Source organism: Carassius carassius, chromosome 30 (assembly GCF_963082965.1).
Source record: "Carassius carassius chromosome 30, fCarCar2.1, whole genome shotgun sequence".
NCBI classification, from domain to species: Eukaryota; Metazoa; Chordata; class Actinopteri; order Cypriniformes; family Cyprinidae; genus Carassius; species Carassius carassius.
In genome coordinates this window covers 25,256,894-25,284,045 of record NC_081784.1, presented here as the reverse complement: position 1 = coordinate 25,284,045, position 27,152 = coordinate 25,256,894, and the positions used below count along the sequence as shown (strand labels likewise).

The window sequence follows — 27,152 nt, the reverse complement described above, 5'->3', positions numbered from 1 at the left end:
TGTGTGTGTGTGTGTGTGTGTGAGAGAGAGAGAGAGAGTGTGTTCTCTTTAGCCCACTTTAATGTCACTTTAATCACATGTGCTTTGTAAACTGTTTTCCAATGATATGACTTCAGTGTTGGGGAAACCACTTTAAAAGTACTTTGTCAAACAAAAACCACTAATTTAAGTAATCTATCTATCTATCTATCTATCTATCTATCTATCTATCTATCTATTTAACATTTGGAAATAGCATCATATTTTAAGTACACAATTTTACACAAAATGCATTCAAACTAATATAACTGAAAATGTGGTAAACCGTAGTATCTAAAAATATTTATTTCGCTATGGAAAGGTAAAATGTTGCACAGAGGCTTTTGGGCAAACTATTAGCAGTTTGTAAATGTGCGCTCACATTAGAGAAATGTTGTAGGCTAAAAAGGTCTGTTTATTGTCAATAGTGTAGTCATTTATCAAGCACTGATCGCTCAGAAGTCACATTCAAGTCAAAGGGCTTTCAGTTTTTCACTACGGCAAATCTGTGTGACCAACTTGAACCCGTTGTGAAATCTGTGTCGGGAAATCTTTTGCCCTCACGCAAAATTTACTAATGAGTGGATTCCTATTGAAATTACTGGATTCCACCCTCAAAAATATAAATGTAAAGTTTACATTTAAAGTAAATGCGACTACACCTTAAAGGGTTAGTTCACCCAGATAGCAAAATTATGTAATTAATAACTTACCCTCATGTTGTTCCAAACCCGTAAGACCTCTGTTTATCTTCGGAACACAGTTTAAGATATTTTAGATTTAGTCCAAGACCTTTCTGTCCCTCCATTGAAGCTGTGTGAACGGTATACTGTCCATGTCCAGAAAGGTAAGAAAAACATCATCAAAGTAGTCCATGTGACATCAGAGGGTCAGTTAGAATTTTTTGAAGCATCGAAAATACATTTTGGTCCAAAAATAGCAAAAACTACGACTTTATTCAGCATTGTCGTCTCTTCCGTTTCCTCGGTGTTCATCTTCAGTTCTCTCTTCACAGCAGTTCAGTCAGTGTACTGTTTGAGTGCATGCATTACTCCGGGATATTGGTTTGTTTGAACTCAGAGGGAGTGTCAGCCATATTAAAAAAGTTAACAGTTTAAGTCATTTGTGGATTAATGCGTATTAGAGATGCGAACCGTTTAAAACGATCAGTTCGATTTGGTGAACTGAATGATTCGTTCGCGAACCGGATATCCAGCTGCTTTGTTTTGAACTCTCTCACACAACAGACACGGAAGAGAAGACAATGCAGAATAAAGTCGTCATTTTTGCTATTTTTGGACCAAAATGTATTTTCGATGCTTCAAAAAATTCTAACTGACCCTCTGATGTCACATGGACTACTTTGATGATGTTTTTCTTACCTTTCTGGACATGGACAGTATACCGTACACACAGCTTCAATGGAGGGACAGAAAGGTCTTGGACTAAATCTAAAATATCTTAAACTGTGTTCCAAAGATAAACGGAGGTCTTACGGGTTTGGAACAACATGAGGGTAAGTTATTAATTACATAATTTTGCTATCTGGTTGAATTAACCCTTTAAAGCTAATTACTCCCCAACACTGATAATATTAATTTGTCTGTATGAACATGTAACTGTATATCTGTGTTCAATCTCTTTTAACACATGATTTCATTATTCCTCCAGGCATCGAGATGTCCTGCTTTGTATTGTTTTTTTTTTTTTGTTTTGTTTTTTTTGAGAATATAATTGTTCTGTTGCATTTATGGTAACAGTTAATTTGTGCTCTTTCGGCTCTCTCTGTGTCCATCTAACCAATAAACCCCATCATTCTCTCCTCTGCCATCTTTTTACTTCTTCATCCATCCCTATGGACCCCCCTCCCCCTTTCTGTGCTCCCCTCCCTCTCTGCAGGACTTCTGGCAGGTATGGGGCGTGTGCCAAGCTGCATGGGACTGCGTGTGCGTGAATGCGTCATTTAGCAGCTCTACTGAAAATTTCACTAGACCTCTTAATCCTTCTTTCTCTCTTTCTCCTTCTTCTCCTTGAGTTGTCAGAGAGAAATTCCACACGAGTTCCCAGATGTGGAGTTCTGGCCAAACAATGCATTAAAAGCCTCTACATTTCATTAAAAATCACTGGGTGGGTAATAAAACTCGGCCAGTCCTGGCCAGATCAGCAGAAAAGAGATATTTGAATAGTATGACTACAGCAAAGGAGGAGTGAAGTTCCTGACAGTGCATTTTTTCAGGAGAGCAGAGTGGAGAGGCTGACTGGAGCGCTGGGTCAGATAGCATATGGCCAGATGATGTTGTAGCATCAGGGGTGTTTTCTGTTGCGTTTGCATCCAGCATCAAAAAAGAAAAGAAAATGTTTGTATAATTTTTGCAAAAAAAAAAAAAACATTTTTTTTGTCCATACAAACATACAACATATTAAAAAGTTTGGGGATTTTCTAAGAATTAATTTCATAATAATTCGCTTACTCACAAAGGTTGTGACGGTGATATTAAGAAATATTATTACGATTTTTCTGTTAGAATATATTTTAAGATGTAATTTATTGATATTTATTTATGACTATTTATGAACATATTTATTATATACATTTTCAGCATCATTCCTCTAGTCTTCAGTGTCACGTGATCCTTCAGAAATTATTCTGATATACTGATTTGCTGGTCAAGAAACATTTCTTATTATTATCAATGTTGAGAAAAGTTTTGCTATATTATATAGGATCATTTTATGAATAGAAAGTTTTAAAAAAGAGCATTTATTTAAAAAGCATTTATTTAAAAAGTTTTCACTTTGATATAGGGATGTAATGTTTCACTCAACTTACGATTCACTATTTTATTTATTTTGTAACAAAATTAGATTAAATTTGTACTTTTATTATTGCTTGGACGAAATGCTGCATGTTTCTTTGTGAAACTGAAATATATCACGATAATAATATACTAATTTAGCACTTGCATATTATTGCTCTTTTGTTAGTTTTGATTGCTTCTGTTGTCCTCATTTGTAAGTCGTTTTGGATAAAAGCGTCTGCTAAGTTACAAAATTTTAATATAATGTAAATATCAAAACTAAATTTAAATTTTAAAACAAGCCCCAAATCAAATAAATAAGCGACACAAGATAAATCTCTTCATTTAAACAAAATAAGGCTTTTTCTGTGCTCTTTCCTTTTAAAAATTAGAGGCAACCACCGCAATTTAATCATGATCCAAACAAAGATGCTGCATACATGCAACATGAGCAGTTTTTTATTTAAATTAGATGCATCATTTCGAAATTTGAAGCAAAAACAGAAACAGCAGACGAGTAGACGAGTAGTATTACCAGGATGTTGCTATATGTGGGTATTCTGGTTGGTTGCTATGTGGCCAAAGTTAAAAGAGCCTGTCTCCAGGATTTGTATGCCTTTTTATCATCAGCCAAAAACCTTAGATCAGATTACTCCTCACAAAGCTGCATAATTTGAGAAATCTTCCATGTCCATAACACAAACAGTTGCACACCAAAGGTTAATATTTAGGTCAGGGATTTGCTTCGCAAACACTGCTAATGACTGTTTCAAAATGGCTTCTGCCATTGTTAGATCAAACAGGTAGTTCCAGCCCAAACTCACACATTGGTTGAGCCAGAAGTTGACATCGAACCACTCCAGCAAACAGAACTGTTTGAAACCACAACAGTGTTTGCACACAAAGTCAATGACTTAAAGTATCTCCGTATGAATTGCTGTTTTAACATTGACAGCTGACAGACTTCACTTTTAAGACTTTGTGCTATTGGAAAGTGGGTGGACACACCCAGGCTCACATACTGCATGTTTAGACCCATCTAGACAGGAAAACACACAGGCCATTGTGCACACATATACACTCAATACGCACCACACCCCAGTTTGTACAAGACCTGCAGTGATAAGGACTTTGAAGTAATGTGAATTGATCTGGAAGATTCTGCCAGTCCACTCTGTTGGCGCCCATCCGTGTTAGCCATACAACAAAAGGTCTAAGCGTGTACATATGTGCAGTAGGTTCTGTTATGGAATAGTGTTGAGGTGAGGCCATCTGCTGTCTCTCCCTGCTGAATTATTGAGGGTAGAGACCCTTCTTTGTGTGCCGTACGGAGAAAGCAAGAGTGTGTGTTTTGTGCATGCATGTGCAAATGCTCATGTGCATGAATAATGCAGCGCTAGGGATCAGAGGAGTGAGTCAAAGACCTTAGTCAGGGTAGCTTCATTTTTTATTTTTTTCTGACAAGAATGAAAGCGAGGTTTTGAGAGATGGAAGTACAGTGTATCCAATGGATTGCACTGTTTTCTGCCAACATGGCAGTTGTTCTGCTGGAGAAGCTTTCAGGAGACAAAAACTCCATAAACAGTGAGTTTGAGTTTTGAAAGTTACATGTGATCTAGCAAAATCAGGCATCTTTCACAGCCTCGTTTTTATCTGTATAAAATTGAACACCGCGTCGATCCTGTTAGGCCACTGAAAAAAAAAACAAAGTTGTAAAATAAATTATATTGTAAAATTGAATGCATTATATTAAATTTAGTTTACACTTTATTTTAAGATGTCTTTGTTACAGTGCAGTTTTACAAATAAGTACTGAATAATATTAATTGACAACATGCACTTACTGCAGGGTCTTTTGCTTTATGCATAGTTTACTTTTATTGCTCAAATAATTATATAAAACAAATAACAAAGACACTTTAATATAAGTGTTATAATATAAGTGTTACATCCTATTCAGAGGTTTAATTAAAATATGTAAATTATTATGAAAGCAGCGATCTGACAGCACAGAGCATTAGCATATGCATCTATTTGGCTATAATGATCTGGTGTTTACAATTGATAAACTAGCCTACAGTTTATACTCACTAGCTTAACTACTAAGATTTGTTACGCTAGTGTTTCTGACTTAACCTTGTATATTCAGTACTGAACTGAGTTTTTTTGAGTAATTGGTATTGGATTGAGTAGTATTTATAGGATTTTATTATTATTATTATTTTAAATATTGATTTATTAAACTACCAGTGTAGTGTACATCCCAAGTTGAGTCTAGAATTTATCTGATAATATCAGTTCAGGCTAAATCAGTTGTCTCATCATATTTGGAAGTACATTTTTGCTACTTCTTAAGCACATAGACAGCCTAGACACAATGTACCTCCTGCTTTTCTTTGCACTGTTCAAGAAGGACCAATCATTTCGGAATACTGGACAACTCAGAATCAAAAGAAAATACTTGTTTATTTTATTTATTTATTTTTTATGGCCATTACGATTTTGCATATTTTCATTACAATATCCCCAAACTTCACATATTTCTTAATGTTCCTTAATTTCTAATAAGCTATTTGTAACTTATTTATTCATTATGATGCTGTGGTTGTACTGAATAATATTTAAAATACGTTCTATATATATAGTACAGACCAAAAGTTTGGACACACCTTCTCATTGAAAGACTTTTCTTTGACTATGAAAATTGTAGAGTCACACTGAAGGCATCAAGGGCTATTTGACCAAGAAGGAGAGTGATGGGGTGCTGCGCCAGATGACCTGGCCTCCACAGTCACCGGACCTGAACCCAATCGAGATGGTTTAGGGGTGAGCTGGACCGCAGACAGAAGGCAAAAGGGCCAACAAGTGCTGAGCATCTCTCGGGGAACTCCTTCAAGACTGTTGGAAGACCATTTCAGGTGACTACCTCTTGAAGCTCATCAAGAGAATGCCAAGAGTGTGCAAAGCAGTAATCAAAGCAAAAGGTGGCTACTTTGAAGAACCTAGAATATGACATATTTTCAGTTGCTTCACACTTTTTTGTTATGTATATAATTCCATATATAATTCCACATGTGTTAATTCATAGTTTTGATGGGTGTGAATCTACAATTTTCATAGTCATAAAAAAAATAAAGAAAACTCATTGAATGAGAAGGTGTGTTCAAACTTTTGGTCTGTACTGTGTATATATATATATATATATATATATATATATATATATATATATATATATATATTATTTTTTTTTTCTGTAATATAGTTACTGTTACAGTTGCGTTTAGGTATAAATTGTCTGTGATTTTGGGATAAAGTGCGACCTGTATCTGTTCTCTGACAACTCAAAAAGACGAATGTTCCTCCTCTCTCTCTCTGTCTCTCTGATGGAAGCGGTGACCTGTGCCTGTGCTTTAGATCTGTGCATGCCCTGTGCTGAATGCCTGATACTGACTGGCTGCGGGACAGGCTGCTAGTGGGATGGGGGAGGACTGTCGTTATGTAGCGCCCCCTGTCTGTGCTCGGTGACACCACAGTTTGCCCTGGATCCAGGAACTCATTCTCCCTTCTTTTAAAGGGGTCATGAACTGCATTTCTTTATTATTTTTTCTAGTGTTCTCTGAGGATCATTTATAATGTTAGTGTGATTTTACATAAAATCAAAAAACTAAAATCTTAATTTATAAGTAATAGTCTATTTTCTATCCTGTTTTTGAGCCTTTCTACAGAAAGTTCTGTTTTTATTGGCTGGGCGCATTCCAGACTCGCAAGTAAAAGCTCACTGCTATGATTGGCTTATTTAGAAAATATCAGATAGACGCTGCTGTGACATACTCTGAAAACAACATGGGGCATTTGAGTTAAAACCAGATAAATACTCAGTATATATCAAACAGTCTGGAACAGACAACTTACACTAGACAGTCTTGTAATCTTGAAATGCCATCTGTATGGTTCAGTTAATGAAGTAATCCTGTGTTTGCGTCCCTCTAGCATTTCTTACTATCAGTGGGCGGGGCTAAAGAGGCAGTGATGTAGAAGCAGGCGTTGATTTCCTCCTGTGGAGGCGGTGCTTATCCACACTATTACGTCATAAAGTGGCACATTTCAAAACGCGTCGTTTTCTGAGTTTCAATAAAAGCTGTTTTTAACCCAACGAGAGAGTTTTGAGTTCTGAAACTTACAGGATGTTTTTCTAGTACATTGACCTGTTATATGTCAAAAGATCCAGGGAAATTTGATTTCTCAGTTCATGACCCCTTTAATCTCTGCTCACTGGGCCTAGAACTGCATGAACACCAAGCACACAGCATGAGTTGACTAACTTTGGGTCAAAAGTTGTGTTACTTTGGACAATCCCTCAAACCCTACCGATAGGTACTGTGATGCCACTGTGATCATGTGACAAATGGGTGGGAGGGGGTGGAGCCTGCAATGTGTGGGATGCTCATAGGGCTGCTACCATGGAAACCAGTCTGATGTCCGGAGGCTAACCTTTTTTTTTTTCTCTGACCTTTCGGTTTACAGGTGCCTTCCATGAACAGAAGTGTGAATTAGACAGTAATGCACTTTACTTTGAATTTGTTTTAGGTTTGTCACATTTAATATGTGTAGTTCACCTGAAAAATTAAGATTGTGATCATTTAGTCACCGCCATGTCATCACAAACCGATGGAGCACAAAAGAAAAAAACTGAAGAATGTTCATGCTGCTCTTTTCCATTTGATAACTGGCTGCCAAGCTCCACAATAGGGCAAAATAGCACAATAAAATCCTAATAATAGTAGTCCATATGATTTGTGCGTTATATTCCAAGTCTTCTTAAAGTCATATTTGGGAATCGTTAGAAATTTTTTTGGTTGATTTTGGAAATCATTTGGTTGGGAATCGTTAGAAATTTTCCGGTTCCGATTCCGATTCCGGTTCCACCTAACGGTTCCGGTTCTTATTCCGGTTCCATTAAAATCATTAAACAATTATTAAGAAATAGTGGTAAGGAAAAATGCACAATACTCAACTACTCAATGCTCAGTAACTGTTTATTACTTACTGTCAACTTAATTTAAAGGTTTGCCATGTCAAAATGCAACATATATTACAGTGTACAGATCTTCATAAGTAGGGTGGGGTATTTTTAGAAATTTTCTGGTTCTGCTTCTGGTTTCATGTAAATGAACTATGTTTTTTACTATTTTACCTTCACTGAATGTAGTGTTGCTGGAAGGTAGTAAGTAATGTTGAGTAATGCTAGTCCATCAATCAGCATGTGTTTCAAAGTTGATGTTTTTTACACTCTCAATAACATTTTGCTTTTCAAGCAGGAATAAGCTTGTTGGCCAAATAGTCCCTTGAGGGCTGAGACACTTGTTAATTTCCCTAAATTAATGAAATATATATAAATGGTTAAACTTAAACATGTATACACACTCTCCATAAAGTCCCTATTTTACAAATAATAATGCAGTCAGGAGATGGTGTGATGCAACATTTTTAAACATATAAAATGCATTAAAATAAATATTTTCTATCACTTTGTTTATCACTCTTGAAATGACCTGTACACTAAATAATCTAACCCTCATACTTGCATAACAATAGGAGTCTATTTATTTAGTGGTCCAAGCTGAAGCCAGTATGTATATTAATGACAATATGGGACAAATATAATGCAATTTAGTGGCGGCAGTTGCAGCGCGCTGCCATTAGATGTACAGTCAGACAAAACGATGTGCACAGTTATCAAAGGCGCGAGTGAACATACAGTCGTGACAGCGCAACGAGTTTGTGGATGCGCGTCATTGGAATCAATGTGCTCAGTAATTAAAGAGACAGGGAGGCGTGTGTTATTCGGTTCGTGACATCCTTTACGTTTACGGGAAACGCTGAATATTCAGAAAACCGGCGCAAGGCTGCTCACAGCGCTGCACCAGAACCGTTTTTGGAACCGAAACCTAGAAATTGCTCACGGTTCCGGTTCTTTTCCAAGAACAAAACCGGTTCTGAATGAGAACCGGTTTTCGGTTCCCACCCCTAGTCATATTATGTTTGTATGAGGAACAGACCAAAATGTAGGTTAAACCTTTTCTTTCACTGTAGCTCAGATCTTTGGCATTGAAACTTAAGACATGCAAGAACTGGTAGAGTCATTGATGACAAACCTGCCTTGAAGCACCTTAATGAGGCAAGCTCAGATAGGAAACTTACCTAAATTTAACCTCAGTTTTGAGGTCAAAGCTGTTGTGTAACTTAATATGCATCAGCTATAGCGCTTATATCTTATATATACTTATATTATAAGTATATACTTATATTATAAGTCTGGAATTATGGGTCTAAATGATCAGTATTCTAATTTGATTGTGTACTTTTAGTTCAGTGTTGGAAAGAAAATAAGTGCTTTCAAGTTCAGCGCGCTCTTTAGGATAAAGGTGTGAATGGCTGTGTTGTTGATCGTGTTTGCGGTTTCTACTGCTGGCTGTTATCATGCTGTGGATGGGCTGCAGAACAGGCCATTAGTTCTGAAAATCTGACCAAAAATATGCAAAGAATGCGAGCCGCTCTCTGAAGGCAATTTATTTGGAAACAAGCAGCTATGAGAAATGTATTACTGTTAGTGTGAGCAGGTGCATGCTAAAATGAAATTCATTTTCAGATCATCAATATCAGTTCATTTCCACACATTTGGACAGACTGCTTTCAAACCAATAGCAAATCATATCAAGTTTGGAAAACCACTTTTACACCAAGCTCTGATGTCAAATGGACTTGAGCTTAGTTTTAGCAGCATTAGCACCGACATTCGTCTCTGAGATCTGAACTCTGGAACTAAAGCAGCAGAAGTATTGATAAATTGTAACAACTTTGTTAATTTACAGTGCCACAGAACAGCCGACATTACACACACAATACGATGTCTGGATCTAGCACAAAGCAGTGTTGGTTGTTGCCATATCCATTCAGGCAGTTGGCAGCGTAAAGCTTCCTGTGTTTTGGGAAACCAGCATCTGTGAAGTGTTTCCAAAAGTCCCACAGAGACACAGAATGATCCTACTTTCAGTGATACCTGCATACGGCAAACTGCTGCACAGATCTCTCTCGAAATGTCAGAGGGGGAACAAGAAGAAAAGAAGTTGAATACAAGAGCAAAAAAACAAAAACACACACCCACAATAATAATGGGCCTACTTCAACCATATTTTTTAAATGTGAAGAAAACAGCAGTTAAGAAAGCATCTGATCATAGCAATTTGTGGATATGCTTTCACAAGTTCACCAAGTTTATTTATATAAAGGTTTATACAATACAGCGCTTTATATAACATGGATTGTTTCAATGCACTTTTACAGGGATAAACCGAAATAAAATTCCACTAAGAAGCAAACGGATAAATTCTGCTGTAAAGTAGCTCTAAAAAAACTATATTATCAGGTCAGTTCAGTGTTGATTCAGTTGATTTATGTAAAGATAATTAATTATATAATGAGTTCAATCAGATGTAAAGCAGCCCTGTAAAAAAGTGATGCAATTCAGAAATTCATTCGTCATTTATGTAAATAACAGTTTATTGATTTGAAACCGCTTAAATATTACAAAATAAAAACAAGTGTCAGTGTCACAAAGTTAAATTATAATAAAATAAAATTATATTTCAACTATAAAATAAAGCAGCTCTTCTGTGTTGTTTTTAATTATTCCACACCTCAATGGTCTGAACTGAAGAAATGAACCAAAGAAGATTTCAATGCCAAAGGTGGCAGAGCACACCTGCAGTACCTATAACATAATCGCTGTGGACCAGTGGTAGTTCAGAGCTGTTTTCAAACTGGACTGAACTTTTCAGGAAACTTTTCTTTGGCTAGCTGTTACGAACCACTGAAATTAACTCCACACAAACTTAGTTTTGGCCAGATTTCATTCGAAATGTCATTACAGCAGTTTGTTCTTCGATTTAGCTTGATGTGTATCAGGGCTTTATTATGCCTCAATCAACTCTGCTGCACTCCATCTAGTGAGAACATGTCCTGTGGACAGAACAAAAACGGAGTAGAAATGTTCCAAGAGTTCTATTTTAAACATATTTTGACTAACAAGTACATTTGAAGAACTGCTGAGGTACTAACAGAGGACTGTGCTCAAGCATCTGCCCGATCTTGCTTGGACAGACCAGTTGTTTCTGATGAAAGAATTAATTCACCAGGGACAAAGAGCAGAATAGAGTCAGAGATGCGCGCAGTGAACAAAACACCGGTATTTCAGCGATGACTCATCTGAACGCCTCTGATTGGCCATTGCATTCATAAGCTCAACAGAATCGTGTGTGATTGGTTATAATGCGCAGCGCTGTAAAAACACGTCTGTCTCTGCCTCAGCGTCAGCCAGCGCACAGAGATTTGAATTTAGCAGTTAGTGATGTGCCGCACACCCATGTGATTGAATCATTTATAAAAAAATATGATTCAGCTATTTATGTCTTCTGGAAGCTGCTTTTCAAATTTGAAATGGCATGGGTTTAGTTTAAGTTTAGTGCTTCTGCAGACCCTGTAGTGACCTTTAGCTGTCAGATACTTGTATTCAACTGCCTCATGGGTGAGAGAGAGGGAAAAATGAAAAAAAAAGAGCAGTTTGAAGAGCAGAGCACTTCATACAGTTTGAAAATGTGAAACAGTGTGATGGTACACACTAGAGAGCTCATCAAATCAAACACTGAGCTGCCAACAATTTGAAATGTACTCCAGTAGTGATGGCATTTATATGGTTAGAAATATTAAAAATGCTCCAGGGGGCAAAAATGTTTTACACATTTTTAAACTAATGCTAAGAATTGAAAACAAATTTGAAGCAGCCTGAAAACTCAGGCCCAGTTTGATATGAGCACCAACTAGAGTTGTGTGAGCTCTGAATACATCTCCACGTTCTCTGGCTGAATGCTTCTTTCCTTCTTATTTTTTCCCACAACCCACATCCTTTTTAATGTTCCTCTACAGAGACCGTCTTCCCTCGCTCTCCTTTCTCGTTGTGTCTCCACACAAAGAGTTTAGCATAGTGTGAACACACATCCTGCTGAGCACCTTTTCTCAGTGTTGTCATGATATCAGAACTTCAGTAGATGATACAAATGCTAGTGAAATTCCACTGAAATGTCATCGTTTTATTTTTATTCAGATTGTGAATACTGAATTGAGTTGGTACCTGGTGTTACTGATACTGTAGAAAGACTTGTTATAGTACATTGTCATGCCGACTTGGTACTAAAGTGTCAGTGCGTTTGACATCCCTACTACTAACATTGAATAAGACTGTGTCTCTGGAGTGTCTCTGAAGGTGACGACAGGGACACAATTAGCCCAGAGCTTATTAGCCCCTCTTCACACACAGACACACACACACACACAATTTGCTTTTGTCAGCTTCTACTGAAGCACGGGCCTGTTCCTACTCCGACCAGTTTCAGCGCTGGTATAAAAATAACCTGTGTTCACCTTGTCCCCAGTGCACACACTTGAACCTCATTGTGGTCAAATTCACAGAGAAAAATGCAGAAAAGCAATCACCACTTGTGCAAGTTTTTCACATTATGAAGACTGTATGGTTGCTATGGCATTGCCTTTGGTGTTCTGGGTGGTTGCTATGGTGTTGCTATTAAGTTGCTAGGGTGTTCAGTGTGGTTGCTATGGCATTGCTTCGCAGTTGCTAGGGTGTTCTTGGGCTATGCCTGAAATCATCCCCTGTACCCTTATCTAGTGCACTGTTTGAGGGCACAGCTACTGGTGGAAATGTCCGAAACCATAGTGGACATTAATGATTGCCCTCTTTCAATCCCATAATCCACCTCAATAAAAAGTGTACGGCAGATGTACACTGAATGGCTAGCTGATAGAGAATACATATACATTTTTTTTAATTCATTGATTCAGTTGACTATATTGATTATAATGTATGGAGTAGTGAATAAGAATAAAGGGGGTGATTTCAGATACAGCCTGGGCGGTTGCTATGGCCTTGCTAAGTTATCCTAGATAAGTAATACCACATCTCACCTCAACACACAATTTGAGGTACCATTCATGTCCACAGCAAAAGTGGTGCTGGTTTTATTTGTAAAGGACAAAATAAACGGCAAACAGGACCGGTTGATTTTATATTATCCTACAGTCGTGGCCAAAAGTTTTGAGAATTACATAAATATTAGTTTTCAAAAAGTTTGCTGCTAAACTGCTTTTAGATCTTTGTTTCAGTTGTTTCTGTGATGTACTGAAATATAAATACAAACACTTGTACACTTGTACTGACAATTACATGACATTTATGCAAAGAGTCAGTATTTGCAGTGTTGGCCCTTCTTTTTAAGGACCTCTGCAATTCGACTGGGCATGCTTTCAATCAACTTCTGGGCCAAATCCTGACTGATAGCAACCCATTCTTTCATAATCACTTCTTGGAGTTTGTCCACCCGCCTCTTGAGGATTGACCACAAGTTCGCAATGGGATTAAGATCTGGGGAGTTTCCAGGCCATGGACCCAAAATTTCAACTTTCTGGTCCCTGAGGCACTTAGTTATCACTTTTGCCTTATGGCACGGTGCTCCATCGTGCTGGAAAATGCATTGTTCTTCACCAAACTGTTGTTGGATTGTTGGAAGAAGTTGCTGTTGGAGGGTGTTTTGGTACCATTCTTTATTCATGGCTGTGTTTTTGGGCAGAATTGTGAGTGAGCCCACTCCCTTGGATGAGAACCAACCCCACACATGTATGGTGTCAGGATGCTTTACTGTAGGCTTGACACAGGACTGATGGTAGCGCTCACCTTTTCTTCTCCGGACAAGCCTTTTTCCAGATGCCCCAAACAATCGGAAAGGGGCTTCATCGGAGAATATGACTTTGCCCCAGTCCTCAGCAGTCCATTCACTATACTTTCTGCAGAAGATCAATCTGTCCCTGATGTTTTTTTTGGAGAGAAGTGGCTTCTTTGCTGCCCTTCTTGACACCAGGCCATCTTCCAAAAGTCTTGGCCTCACTGTGCGTGCAGATGCGCTCACACCTGCCTGCTGCCATTCCTGAGCAAGCTCTGCACTGGTGGCACTCCGATCCCGCAGCTGAATCCTCTTTAGGAGACGATCCTGGCGCTTGCTGGACTTTCTTGGACGCGTTTCTTTGCAGTTCACCATGGTTAACAATGGAAGAACAATGATTTCAAGCATCACCCTCCTTTTAACATGTCAAGTCTGCCATTCTAACCCAATCAGCCTGACATAATGATCTCCAGCCTTGTGCTCGTCAATATTCTCACCTGAGTTAACAAGACGATTACTGAAATGATCTCAGCAGGTCCTTTAATGACAGCAATGAAATGCAGTGGAAAGGTTTTTTTGGGATTAAGTTAATTTTCATAGCAAAGAAGGACTATGCAATTCATCTGATCACTCTTCATAACATTCTGGAGTATATGCAAATTGCTATTATAAATACTTAAGCAGCAACTTTTCCAATTTCCAATATTTATGTAATTCTCAAAACTTTTGGCCACGACTGTACATATTACATGGCTACTTATCAAATAAATAAAGAAATAGACATAAAATGCTGATATAAATAGACTCAATACTGATTATAGTGTTTGAAGTGAGTAGTATTTTGTTGGTCATGTGATTTCAACATGGCTGCCACCATGAGGGTGGACCACCTTATGTAGGATTAATCCTCTTTAATTACACCACTGATGTGAAACTTCTTCTGATGTGAGTGGTAATGATTTAAATATTTTGGTTAAAATTACTTTTTGTGCATTAAGATAAAGTGAGTTTTTAGTTGGTCGTGTGATTTCAATATGAAATTGAATCTAAATTGTTTTATTGTGAGGAGAAAGAGAACAGAGTTATACGACATGCGTAAACTATGAAGGAAAGTTGCCTGGGTTAAAGGTCAGTCGTGTAGTATCATTAAAAAATATTTCACAGATATTTGCAGAAATTTGAGACTAATGATTTAGAAATGAGTATTTCATAGATATACAATAATTAGGGTTAGAGGTCTGTTTAGATCCTGAGTAATAGCAGTGGCGATGCTAGCATTAGCAAACATTGCTTAGAAGAGTTTCAGAGGGAAATCTCATTTCCTGATTTTGATTAACTGATGTTAACGTCACGATGGAAGCATGTAACGTGTTATCGGCTTGTATCATGTTGTCACAGAGAGAGTGTGTGTTCAGTGGGAAAGTGTGTTTGGGATGTTGCATAAATTTGTGTTTGTGTGTTGGCATGACGTGAAAAGGGCTGGATCTGGGTGTATGCAATGGTGTGTTTATACACTTATGGTGTGGTTGGCCTGATTGTCTGTACAATGGTCAGGTTGTTTTCTTACTTTCTTTCTTCCCCTCTACTCACTGATGGGATCCACCCCAGACAGAGGTAACAAGATGCATCAGCAGAAGCTGAGCTCTGGCATGCTATGTGTCTATGTGTATATGTGTGTGTACTTTCACACTTGGGGATTCTGATTCTTTGTCTCTCTATGCCAAAAACGGGTAGAAAACTGTGTTCACACCAATGTGGAGTCACCTTCGTTCATGTTCATAAAATGTGAACCAGTTTACTGCGGAAATGTCAAATACTGTGTTCTCTTTCGATTTGTGAAGCAAAGTCAGTGATTGTAGCACTTACTATGTTCTTCAATATAGATGCATCTCAAAACTTAGTAAGTTGCCTAAGTAGACAGCATTTTTTTAACATCGTAGGCACCTATATCACATGCTGTTTAGGTGTGCGCCTAAGTACTGCTGTTTAGTCAACTCCCTCGATTTGAACATTTGAACACACACTTGATTCTGACAATGTTGACAACCTCCTTGATTTGGTGCAATGCATCTATTATGTCTGTTTAGGTAGGAAACACTCTTCATTTGAGCATTTGAATACTCATATGAAGCTCAAAAATGTTGTTAATGTAAGCAACCCTCTTGATTTACCCGCCTTGATTTCATTGTCTGAACATGCTCAATGTCCAAAAATGCTGTCTAGGTAGGCAGCTCACTTTGTTTTAAAACACAGCCTATCATATGCTCTATAAGTGACACTTGTGAAATGTCTGTTTTAACACCCTTTTCATGTTGTTTTTTTTTTTTTTGTTGTTTCTTGTATGACTGCATCACTTGCATGATTGTGCTGTGTCCATGTTAGCATGCTAGTTCCTTTATCTTTGCTCTGAGACTCTGAGGAGCTCAGCTCTTAAACGGGACTCAGGTGCTCCATAAGGTGTTCAACAAAAGCATTGCTGACTCTTCCTCCTCTGTTTCTCTGTGGGATCCTGCAGAAGATCTCCCAGGACAGAGAGAGGTTTGCAGATGAGGACAGCATTTTCTACACACTGGGGGAATGTGGACTCATCTCTTTCTCTGACTACATTTTCCTCACAACCGTCCTTTCCAGTAAGTGTCTTGAGTGTGTTTTGTGTATTTCTTTTAAATCCCTTTTTTGTTTTGCTAGCTTTTATGACAGTGTTGTTGGGCTCAATATTGATGCCTATTGGTGTGGATGCAATATCATGCAAGAGCAAATATTCTCGCTTATTGTTGCCATTATAGAAGTTACTTTATTCACAGGCTGTTTATCAACTAGAAGTTTACAATTATAATGGGAGTTTATGAAGATTAAGTGAGTAGTATTGGGTCATGTGATTTCATCATGGCTGCCACCATGACGGTGTACCACGCTTATGTAGGATTAAAATGCTTTTACAAGGCACTGATATAGCTGAACTTTTACTTGATGTAAACATTGCTTTTATGTATCATTAGCAGTTTTACATTAATTTACCTAAAGAGAGTCATCCAAAACTTCAGAGGTGTCGGTTGGATTTTTTTTCCCTTTGATGGCAATTTTCCTTCAATGTTCTGGAATGTTCCAGAAAGCACTAGAATATTCCAGAATGATACAGACACTTTTAGAATGTTCCCACCCTTCCAAAAGCAAAATATCTTAAAAAAAAAAAAAAAAAAAACATGCACAAATAGTACAAAAACTTTCCTGTACTAAACCAATGTTTTGTAACTAGTGATAGAAGTTCCACAATGTACCTGACCTAAATACTTTCCAAAGTATTGCTGCTACATGTAAATTAATAGGTCAATAATAATTACCACTACAGAATTACAGAAGAACCATAAAAAAGTAAGTGAAACAAATTTCTGATACATTGTATAATATTTTTAAAACGAAATATGTGTTCGTGAAAGTAAATTGTCATAATTTTAAGTTGCAAACTCGTTGTTTCGTCTCTTTGCAGCTCCTCAAAGGAACTTTGAAATCGCCTTCAAGATGTTTGACTTAAATGGAGATGGAGAGGTCGACCTTGAGGAGTTTGAACAGGTAGGTGAACACAAAGACCTTTAAAGGTACAGATGAACACATTTCATTAGTATACTCTCAGGGGAAAAAAAATATTGTGCAAAAAAATTTTCCTTGAGGGGTGCAACAGCTTGTCATTGTGGCAGTACCCTTAAAGGCACTGTGTTGCTTTTTTCTGACAGTGTAGTGGCTGTTTGTGTATTTTGGTTGCACATCTTTTGAGCTATTTGTTTTGAATATGTTTGCCCCTAAGGGCTACATTTGCCTTTCATTTGTAAAGTCACTATGAGTCATTCACCTGGTAGTATCCGGTCTTTCTCTTTTGCAAAGCATTCTGGATAAACACAGTGCCCACTGGTAAACACACTGTATGTGCCTCGGCCAAGCAAATATATTAGAAACATCAAAGGGAATATATTTAATACTCTTGTTTGTGAATGTGGATCTCCAGTAGTCAGTCTATAGATCTACAGCTAAATAAGACAACTTAGGTGAAGGTCAAAACAAAGTATATTGGCCCGGGTTTTAAGAAGTTCAGTAAGAAATTGAATTTTTTTTTAACTTTACACTGTAGAAAAGTCCTGAAAAAGCTAGTTTCTTAGGACCAGCTTAGGGCAGCACATGACCAGTTTAAAAATCCCAAAGACTTTCATTGGGGGGTGTATATTTGTACAGTGGTGTATTTAAGCTGTCTATTGCTATAGCAAATCTTAACCACTCCCTATTGAAACCAACCTGAGCATTTTTCTAAGGCTATAGGCTTTTTTTTTTTTTTTTTTACTGAATTAACTGGTATTAGATGGTTTTTGAAAGATGAGCTGAGTTTAAGTGGTTTTAAGGGGGTTTTTTTTAGCTGGTTTTACTTGGTTTAGCTTGGTTTTTTTTTTCACTTGGTTTTTTATTTATTCATGTTAGCACTAAGTTAAATAATGTTAAAAACATGTTAATCATGCTAAAATGTTGATCATGCTAGAATCATGCTAGCAACATGTTAATCATGTTAAGAACATGCTAGCAACATAAAAATCATAAGAACATGTTAGCAACATATTAATTATGCTAGAAACATGTAAGCAACATGCTAATCGTGGTATAAACAATTTGCTAACAACATGCTTTTAATGCTAAAACATTCTAGAAACACGCTAGCAACATGGTAATCATACTAAAGACATAATAATCATGTGAAAACATGCTAATCATGCTGGAAACATGCTTGAAAGTTGCAAATTGTGTTTGAAACATGCTTATCATTCTAAAAGTATACTAGCAACATGTTAGCAACATCTAAACTTTCAAACTTCAAGTTTCTACAGCTGCTTCAAACTTTCAGGCTAGGCTTTCTCAAGCCAACTTCAAAGTTTGTTCTCAAACTTTACTCATCTAGTTTCTGTTAAAACCACCTAGTTCAGTGTCATCGCTACATTTTCGCCTTAGTTTTAAAGTCAACATGAAATCTTCTCTTCCCCCTTTCGTTTTCCTCATGCGCCTCTTTCACCTTTTTCCTTCTTTTTCTTTGTCGTCTTTTCATCCTCATCCTCCTTGTCCTTGTCCTTTTTCTCCTGCCTCTCCATCTCTTTTGCTGCATTACTCTCTCTATTCTCTCTACTGATATTCAGTGTAGAGTGTGTTCTGGTCCAGGTGGAGCTACTCATTGGTGGTTGAGGCGATTCCTCCTCCCTTTAAAACATTTTAAGAGTAGTTGCAGAAGAGTGCTACATAAATGTAATGAGTCATTCACATGAATTATTATTTCTGTTTTTCCAGGTTCAGAGTATCATCCGTTCTCAGACCAGTATGGGCATGAGACACAGAGATCGCTCCACCACAGGAAACACTCTGAAAACAGGAGGCTGCAGTTCAGCCCTCACCACCTACTTTTTCGGGGCTGACCTGAAGGGCAAGCTCACCATTGGCAGTTTCCTGGAGTTCCAGAGGAAACTGCAGCATGATGTGCTAAAGCTTGAGGTATGGCACAGAAGTCGAGGAAGATGGAGAAGTGTAGATTACATATGAGAGACAACAGAAAAATAAACTGAGGTTGAAAGTTGTCAGGTACTGTCACCAGTGGAAGCTCAGACTCGTGCATAATTTACTACTGCAACCTCCCTTCCAGGACAGCACGTGCTATTATGTGTGAAATACAGAGACATTAAACCTAATTTAGTGTTTTGAGAAGAGAGAATCTTGAGCACCACTGTGTGTGTGTGTGTGTGTGTGTGTATAGATGAAGAGTTCATTTGCAAATCTGATAAACGTCACTTTAAAAAAAAAAAATTGCTGATTGCCATGCATTATTCTCCACATATAGCGTGATCTGAACCCTAAACACGTTTTGTCAGAAAAGCCGGTATTGTCCACTTTCAAGGCATCACGAGTTCACGTTTTACTGCATAAGCTGACAAGCGCTCTTGTTTTTTAACAGAAGCCGATAAGTCCATTTTGGCGAATCATCACGCTGTATTTCCGATCAGGTGACAAAGCTGCTTTCATCTTTAAAAGACGTGCTAACGTCGTCAAAGCTGACTAAAAGTGATCAAGGATGGATAATTTCAGTGAACTTGATGAATCTGTGATATCTTCTTCAGGGCGAAAAAGGCAGAAAGCCAAAACGTTTTCACAGAGCCTTGTAAAAGCAGCGCTTCACAATGATGAGGGAAAAGCTCAATGTATTGTGTGTAATCACATCCATACAGTTTATATTCATAACAAGAACTTTTGTCAGGCATTTACATTGTCATCTGAGGAGATTAAAAAGATTAAACAGTGTTTTTTTCTTTTTTTACTGTAAAACATGAGATGTGGAGTTATCTGCTTTTGCTATAAAACAAACTTAAAACATAAAAAAAAAAAAAAAAACCTTTGTTACCTTTAATTTCCAACTACAGTTTGATTGATGTTATCGGTTCTTGCAAATAAACTGCATATATATATATATATATATATATATATATATATGGGATTTGAAATGAACTTTTTCACTCACTGGCCAATTTATCTAAATTATCATCACATCTCTATTATCTTTTGTATGTTATATTAGTAAAACATTAAACTGTGTGCCTAAATAATATATTTTAATATTATTAATGCATGAAAAAAACTTTAGAGAAATAAGAAAGATGTAAACTGCATCTCTCATTCAAACTCGCTTGCTCCCACACTCTCTTCTAGCTTGTCGTTTCTCCGCATTGGATTATGAGAAGTAGTGCTTCAGCAAGTGTACATCGGTTGTACACTCGAAATCAGAGAGGATTGTGGATAAAATGTAGCGAATTCATGTAGGGAATGAACTCTTTCGCTCACTCGGACAGCACTACAAAATGGCCAACACCTGATATAGTGCACTATAGAGGGGATAGGGAGTGGTTTTCGGACACAGCTTGAGTCACATTGACAGCTGGATGCTTTGTCCATATAAGGATTTCCTCTTGAGTTCTATTACTTCTGTGGTGCATTTGTGGAGTTTCTGCACAAGAGCACCCTCTGGTGTCCAGTATGAATGAAACAAACATTACATGTGTTTATAGCGCTCAATAATGGGCAGTAAAAATAGGAAAAAATTATACTTATCTCAAAAGTTATATGATAATCCACTTTGCAGTGTGCAAAAGTGTACAGTAGGTGTTGTTTTTTTATTATTATTATTAGTTTTAAAATGCATTTTAAATCCAAGTTGAACCAAAAACCATGTTTAAAAACCAGAGGTATGTATTGAACCATATATATATATATACATACAGTACAGACCAAAAGTTTGGACACACCTTCTCATTCAAAGAGTTTTCTTTATTTTCATGACTATGAAAATTGTAGTCACACTGAAGGCATCAAGGGCTATTTGACCAAGAAGGAGAGTGATGGGGTGCTGCGCCAGATGACCTGGCCTCCACAGTCACCGGACCTAAACCCAATCGAGATGGTTTAGGGGTGAGCTGGACCGCAGACAGAAGGCAAAAGGGCCAACAAGTGCTAAGCATCTCTCGGGGAACTCCTTCAAGACTGTTGGAAGACCATTTCAGGTGACTACCTCTTGAAGCTCATCAAGAGAATGCCAAGAGTGTGCAAAGCAGTAATCAAAGCAAAAGGTGGCAACTTTGAAGAACCTAGGTTATGACATATTTTCAGTTGTTTCACACTTTTTTGTTATGTATATAATTCCATATGTAATTCCACATGTGTTAATTCATAGTTTTGATGCCTTCAGTGTGAATCTACAATTTTCATAGTCATGAAAATAAAGAAATCTCTTTGAATGAGAAGGTGTGTCCAAACTTTTGGTCTGTACTGTATATATATATGTTGAGGTGGGATGCAGGGGGTTCCCAGCCCAATCAGTCTGGAAACTGTTGACAGCTGTTGGACTGAGAGGATCAGACAGAAAAAAGGCGGTACGAAGACTCGGCGAGGCAGCAGAGAGAGCCTCCTGTTGGATTTGGAATAGGAGGGAGGAGTCGAGCTGGCAGCCAGGAGGAAGTGAGTAGTGGCTGGCCACCACTGCTGACCCGCCAACAGGAGCGTGTTATGGTTAAGGGTCGAAACACTCAATGATAGTTGGTAACCATCTGATGACACAACCTCCTGACTGAGATCTCCAGTCATTGGAAAATGACTGAAGGAGTAGCATCCAAGGATGTATGCCATCACTGAACCTCTGGTTACCCAGTGACATCCAGGAAAGGCTGAATGACAACCAAGAAAGATTGGTGACACTGGAGAGACAGTTGACCTCCGGGAAAGACCGACGCGGGTGCGTAGGGCCAGCAACCCTTTGCACAGCACTCGCAAGAGGGCACCAAACAAGCTACGGAAGTTTCACATGAGCAATACCCCCAGAGTCTCCCGAGACGGGGGGAGGATGAGAGACTAAATGGGACGGATCTCACTGTAACGGCTAGGACAGGATTAACGATGCAGAGAAGGCTCACTCAAATGACCATAACTGGGAATATACCAGATGTGAAGTGCTCCTGCGGTAAAATCTGCAAAAACTTAAGGGGCCTCAAAATACACCAGGCCAAGACTAAGTGTGGGAGAGAGGAGGCGCAGGTGCAGCGCACAGATCTAGTATCTGGTGAGACATCGGAAAACCCCAACCAGGAAGCACCCCACAGTGTTGGAGATTTCTCAGCACCTCAGTCTGCTGCACTCATAAGGAACACTACACCAGATAGACCACCCCAGTCTGAACCCATGAAGGAGAGGATCAAGTGGCCAAAAATGTCAGACACAAAGGAATGGGCCACTTTTGATCAGGATCTGAACCAAATCCTCAAAGTCACAACATCAGGCACTGTTGAGCAGAAAATAAACACGCTCACAGAAATCACGTAAAATCTAGCTAAGGAACGTTTCGGTACAGTAGAAAGGAAAGAAAACACCAAGACAATGAAGCAAACAAACAGAAGAGAGAGGGAAATTCAAAATCTGAAGGAGGAGATGAAGAACCTAAATAAGTGATACAAAGTGAGTACTGCTGAGGAAAAAGAAGGGATCAAGGAAATCACAAGCAGCCTTCGAGAGCGCCTCAAAAGGCTTAGAAGGGTTGAAGGAATGAGGAAATTGAGAAAGCAGAGAGAGATAAGGAGGGCTCAGTTTACAAAAGATCCCTATAACTACACCAGATCCTTCTACTGGGAGAAGCAAGATCTGGGAGCCTGAGTAGCCCGAAGGAAGAGGTGGAGGCATTTCTCAAAGAGACACATAGTGATCCGTACAGTGGCCTTGAACTGAACGAAAATCCAGAAGTTGGGACAGCTGACAGCCCCTCCATCATGTTCAATGCCAACGAACCAACATGGAAGGAAATCCAGGAGGTGGTAAAAAAAAGCAAGGGCTACGTCAGCCCCAGGCCCCAGCTGTATACCCTATAGGGTGTACAAAAAATGTCCAAATCTCCTCCGCCGCCTCTGGAAGCTGCTTAAAAGGGTCTGGAAGAAAGGGTCTGTTCCATCGAGCTGGCAGAAGGCTGAAGGCTGCTTTGTGCCGAAAGAGGAAGGCTCAGTGCGTATTGGCCAATTCAGAACCATCTCTTTGCTCAGCACTGAGTGCAAGATCTTCTTCTCAGTGGTGGCAAAGAGAATGTCCACATACATGATTGATAATGGATATCTCAACACCTCGATCCAAAAGGGTGGAATCTCAGGCTTTGCAGGGTGCCTGGAACACACGGGAGTCCTCAGCCAGATGATACATGAGGTCAGGATGAGGAAAGGGGACTTGACCGTACTCTGGCTGGACCTGACCAATGCCTTCGGAACCATCCCTCATGATCTAATCCGGACAGCTCTACGACACTACCACATCCCAGATCATATCAGGGCAATGATCAGCACCTACCTGGGGGGAATCCAGCTTCGCTTTAAGACAAAGGATTTCATCACTCAGTGGCAGCATCTTGGAAGAGGGATTGTCACAGGGTGTACAGTATCCCAGATCCTGTTTATCATGGGCATGAACCTTATCATCAAGGCAGGAGAAAAGGAAACCAGAGGCCCAAAGATGGACTCAGGGATTCGGCAACCCGCTCTTAGAGGTTACATGGATGATCTTACAATCATAACATCTTCCCATGTCCAGGCCCGGTGGGTCTTAGCGAAACTTGAAGAGATGGCAACATGGGCCAGAATGACATTCAAGCCAAATAAATCAAGAAGCTTGATAATCAGGAAGGGCAACATCACCTTTAAGTACAACCTGGCCATACAAGGAGAGACCATCCCCTCAATTAAAGATAACCCTATCAAGTATTTGGGAAAGTGGTACGATGAGTCACTAAAGGACCACAACAATGTCCGCACAAAGCAGCCTGAAAAGCAAGCAGAGCTGTGGCTGAAGAAAATAGAAACATCCGGACTTCCAGGGAAATTCAAAGCATGGCTCTATCAACATGGACTGCTTCACAGACTGATGTGGCTGCTGACTGTTTATGATGCCCCACTCACTGTAGTGGAAGGGGTAGAGCGTAAGATCAGCACACACCTCAGAAAGTGGCTCGGAATTCCACCTAGTTTTAAATAAGTTGGGCTATACATCAGATCAGGGCAACTTCAGCTACCTCTCTCTTCCTTGGTTAAGGAGTTTCAAGTAGCCAAATGTAGGTTGGCCATGACCTTCAGAGAATCCAGAGATAGGAAAATCAGTGAAGCCAGAATAAAAATGAGGTCAGGAAGAAAATGGGATGCCACAGCTTCCCTAGCCCTAGCTGAAGGGAACTTAAAGCTCAAAGACATCATTGGAGTACCCTGTGTAGGACGGCAAGGCCTAGGCATGTCCCACTTTCATACGTGGGGGAAAGCCAACTTGGTGGAAAGAAAAGCCATGATCCAGGCAGAAGTACGGGATCTAGAGGATGAGCGAAGAAGGGCAAAGGCAGTGGAACTTGGATCCCAGGGTGCCGGGTGGGATCTCCCCAAGCGGAAAGTGTCATGGAATGATCTCTGGAGGCTGGAGCCATACCGAATATCCTTTTTACTGAGGGCTGTTTATGACAACCTTCCTTCCCCTGTGAACCTCCACAGATGGGGGCTGAGAGATGACCCACTGTGCAAGCTCTGTGGGCAGAAAGGAACAATGGCCCATGTCTTGACAGGTTGCAGCACAGCGCTTGCTCAGGGCAGATACAGATGGCGCCATGACAAAGTTTTAACCGTCCTTGCTGATATTTTGGAGCAGGAGAGAACCAGGAAATTTCAAAATAAGATCAAGGTGCCCCTTGTAATAGCTTTTGTAAAGGAGGGTTCAAAGCTATCAGGGTCCAGTAAGATCAGTGCAAGCATTCTGCAGTCTGCCAAAGCATGGGAGCTTAGGGTTGACCTAAAGAAAAGAGTTTCCTGACTTCGTCCACACTACCTTGAGACCAGATGCAGTCCTTTTCTCTCACACAGGAAAGAAGATCATCCTGGTTGATCTTACAGTACCATGGGAAGAGGGGTGTGAAGAGGCATTTGAAAGGAAATCTGAACGTTACAGGGAGCTGTTGTAAAACTGCCGCGAGAAAGGCTGGCAGACATGGCTATGTACCCTGTTGAGGTGGGATGCAGGGGGTTCCCAGCCCAATCAGTCTGGAAACTGTTGACAGCTGTTGGACTGAGAGGATCAGACAGAAAAAAGGCGGTACGAAGACTCGGGGAGGCAGCAGAGAGAGCCTCCTGTTAAATTTGGAATAGGAGGGAGGAGTCGAGCTGGCAGCCAGGAGGAAGTGAGTAGTGGCTGGCCACCACTGCTGACCCGCCAACAGGAGCGTGTTATGGTTAAGGGTCGAAACACTCAATGATAGTTGGTAACCATCTGATGACACAACCTCCTGGCTGAGAGCTCCAGTCATTGGAAAATGACTGAAGGAGTAGCATCCAAGGATGTATGCTATCACTATGAAGAGTTCAGATGCAAAAGCCTCTAAGTGCCATCTGAAATTTTCATCTAAAATTAGGATTTTTTTCAAGCTCCTATGCTTAGGTTGAGTCATTTTACTTTAATTGCAATGTGCAGGTCCTATTCCAGGCTATTAAAGTGAAATAACTGAACATAAATATAGGTGCCTGATAAAAATCCCAATTTTAGATGAAAATTTCAGATGGCACTTAGAGGCTTTTGCATCTGAACTCTTCATATGTGTGTGTATATATATATATATATATATATATATATATATATATATATATATATATATATATATATATATATATATATATATATATATATATATATATATATATATATATATATAAATATATATATATATAAATATATATATATATATATATATATATATATATATTAGTGTTCAAGTCACCTTTATTTATATAGAGCTTTAAAAAATACATTGCGTCAAAGCAACTGAACAACATTCATTAGGAAAACAGTGTGTCAATAATGCAAAATAAGTCACTGAATTCAGTGATGTCATCTCTGTTCAGTTTAAATAGTGCCTGTGCATTTATTTGCAATCAAGTCAACGATATCGCTGTAGATAAAGTGACCCCAACTAAGCAAGCCAGAACTGATGGCGGTCATATAAGTACGATTTAAACCATGCTAATGCACAGTGGTGGGCCGTTATCGGCGTTAACGTGCTGCGTTAACGTTGAGACTCTTATCGGGTGATAAAAAAAAATATCCCTGTTAATCTATTCTCAAAGTTGGGTTGGGCTATGATGACTTTCACCTTGATATTTTAGCGCAGATGTATACCTAGCCGAATCTGTAGGGGGCAAGAACTAGTCTTTAAACCTGTGTGTATGCCTACTGTGAAATTACCACATCAAACGTAACGTGCTAACATATGGATGCAGCTGAAGCTGCTGGGTTTGCTTCTGGGAATTTTTTTTTTTTTAAGAAGCTTCCCAATGGGAAACCTCGACAAGACGCACGCCTGTTTCACACATAATCCGTCTGCAGTGCATATGCAGTCCGTGTGCGTTTCGAATGTGGTGCTGAAGCAGCACGGACTCATAATCATTGTGCTTTCACACAGGACGCGTTTGCAGTCCGCTACTCGGTACGTGAACGATCGCTGCACTGCTGCAGACACAACGCTCCTGGAACGCACTGACGGACCACAACCGTGTGAACGCTGGAATCCGTTAACATGGGTGCGTAAAAAAATACAAAACGCATACGCACTGCAGACCGATTATGTGTGAAACAGGCGTAAGGTTGTTTGCACCTTGTGCAATGTGGAATTAGTTTACAGCTTTCTCAAGCAGTTTGTGATGCATTTTGGAAACAGGAGATGAGCCCCTGGTCTAATGCACCACCTGTCTTGAGAAACCCGTTCTAAAAGACTTACTTTTAGTCATTATTCTATTTGGGTAGCACACATATTCTGAATGCCTTCGGCAGAATTCAAATGAGCCATTTTAATCTAGATTAATCTAGATTAATTCCAAGATTACAGTGAGATTAATCTAGATTAAAAAAATTAATCTATGCCCACCACTAATATATATATATATATATATATATATATATATATATATATGGCATGAAGCCGAGCTGG

The 27,152-nt window shown here is 39.1% G+C and overlaps 1 protein-coding gene across 2 annotated transcripts in view; it reads left to right on the top strand.

Annotated features, from left to right (window-relative positions):
• LOC132110964 (calcium uptake protein 1, mitochondrial) overlaps positions 1-27,152 on the top strand; it is a 71,188-nt gene that overhangs the window by 36,871 nt on the left and 7,165 nt on the right. For both annotated transcript variants that reach the window (XM_059518115.1, XM_059518113.1), the window contains exons 6-8: positions 16,119-16,233; positions 17,091-17,173; positions 18,920-19,120. In XM_059518115.1, the coding sequence (XP_059374098.1) occupies positions 16,119-16,233; positions 17,091-17,173; positions 18,920-19,120 (399 nt within the window). The remainder of the gene's footprint in view (positions 1-16,118; positions 16,234-17,090; positions 17,174-18,919; positions 19,121-27,152) is intronic.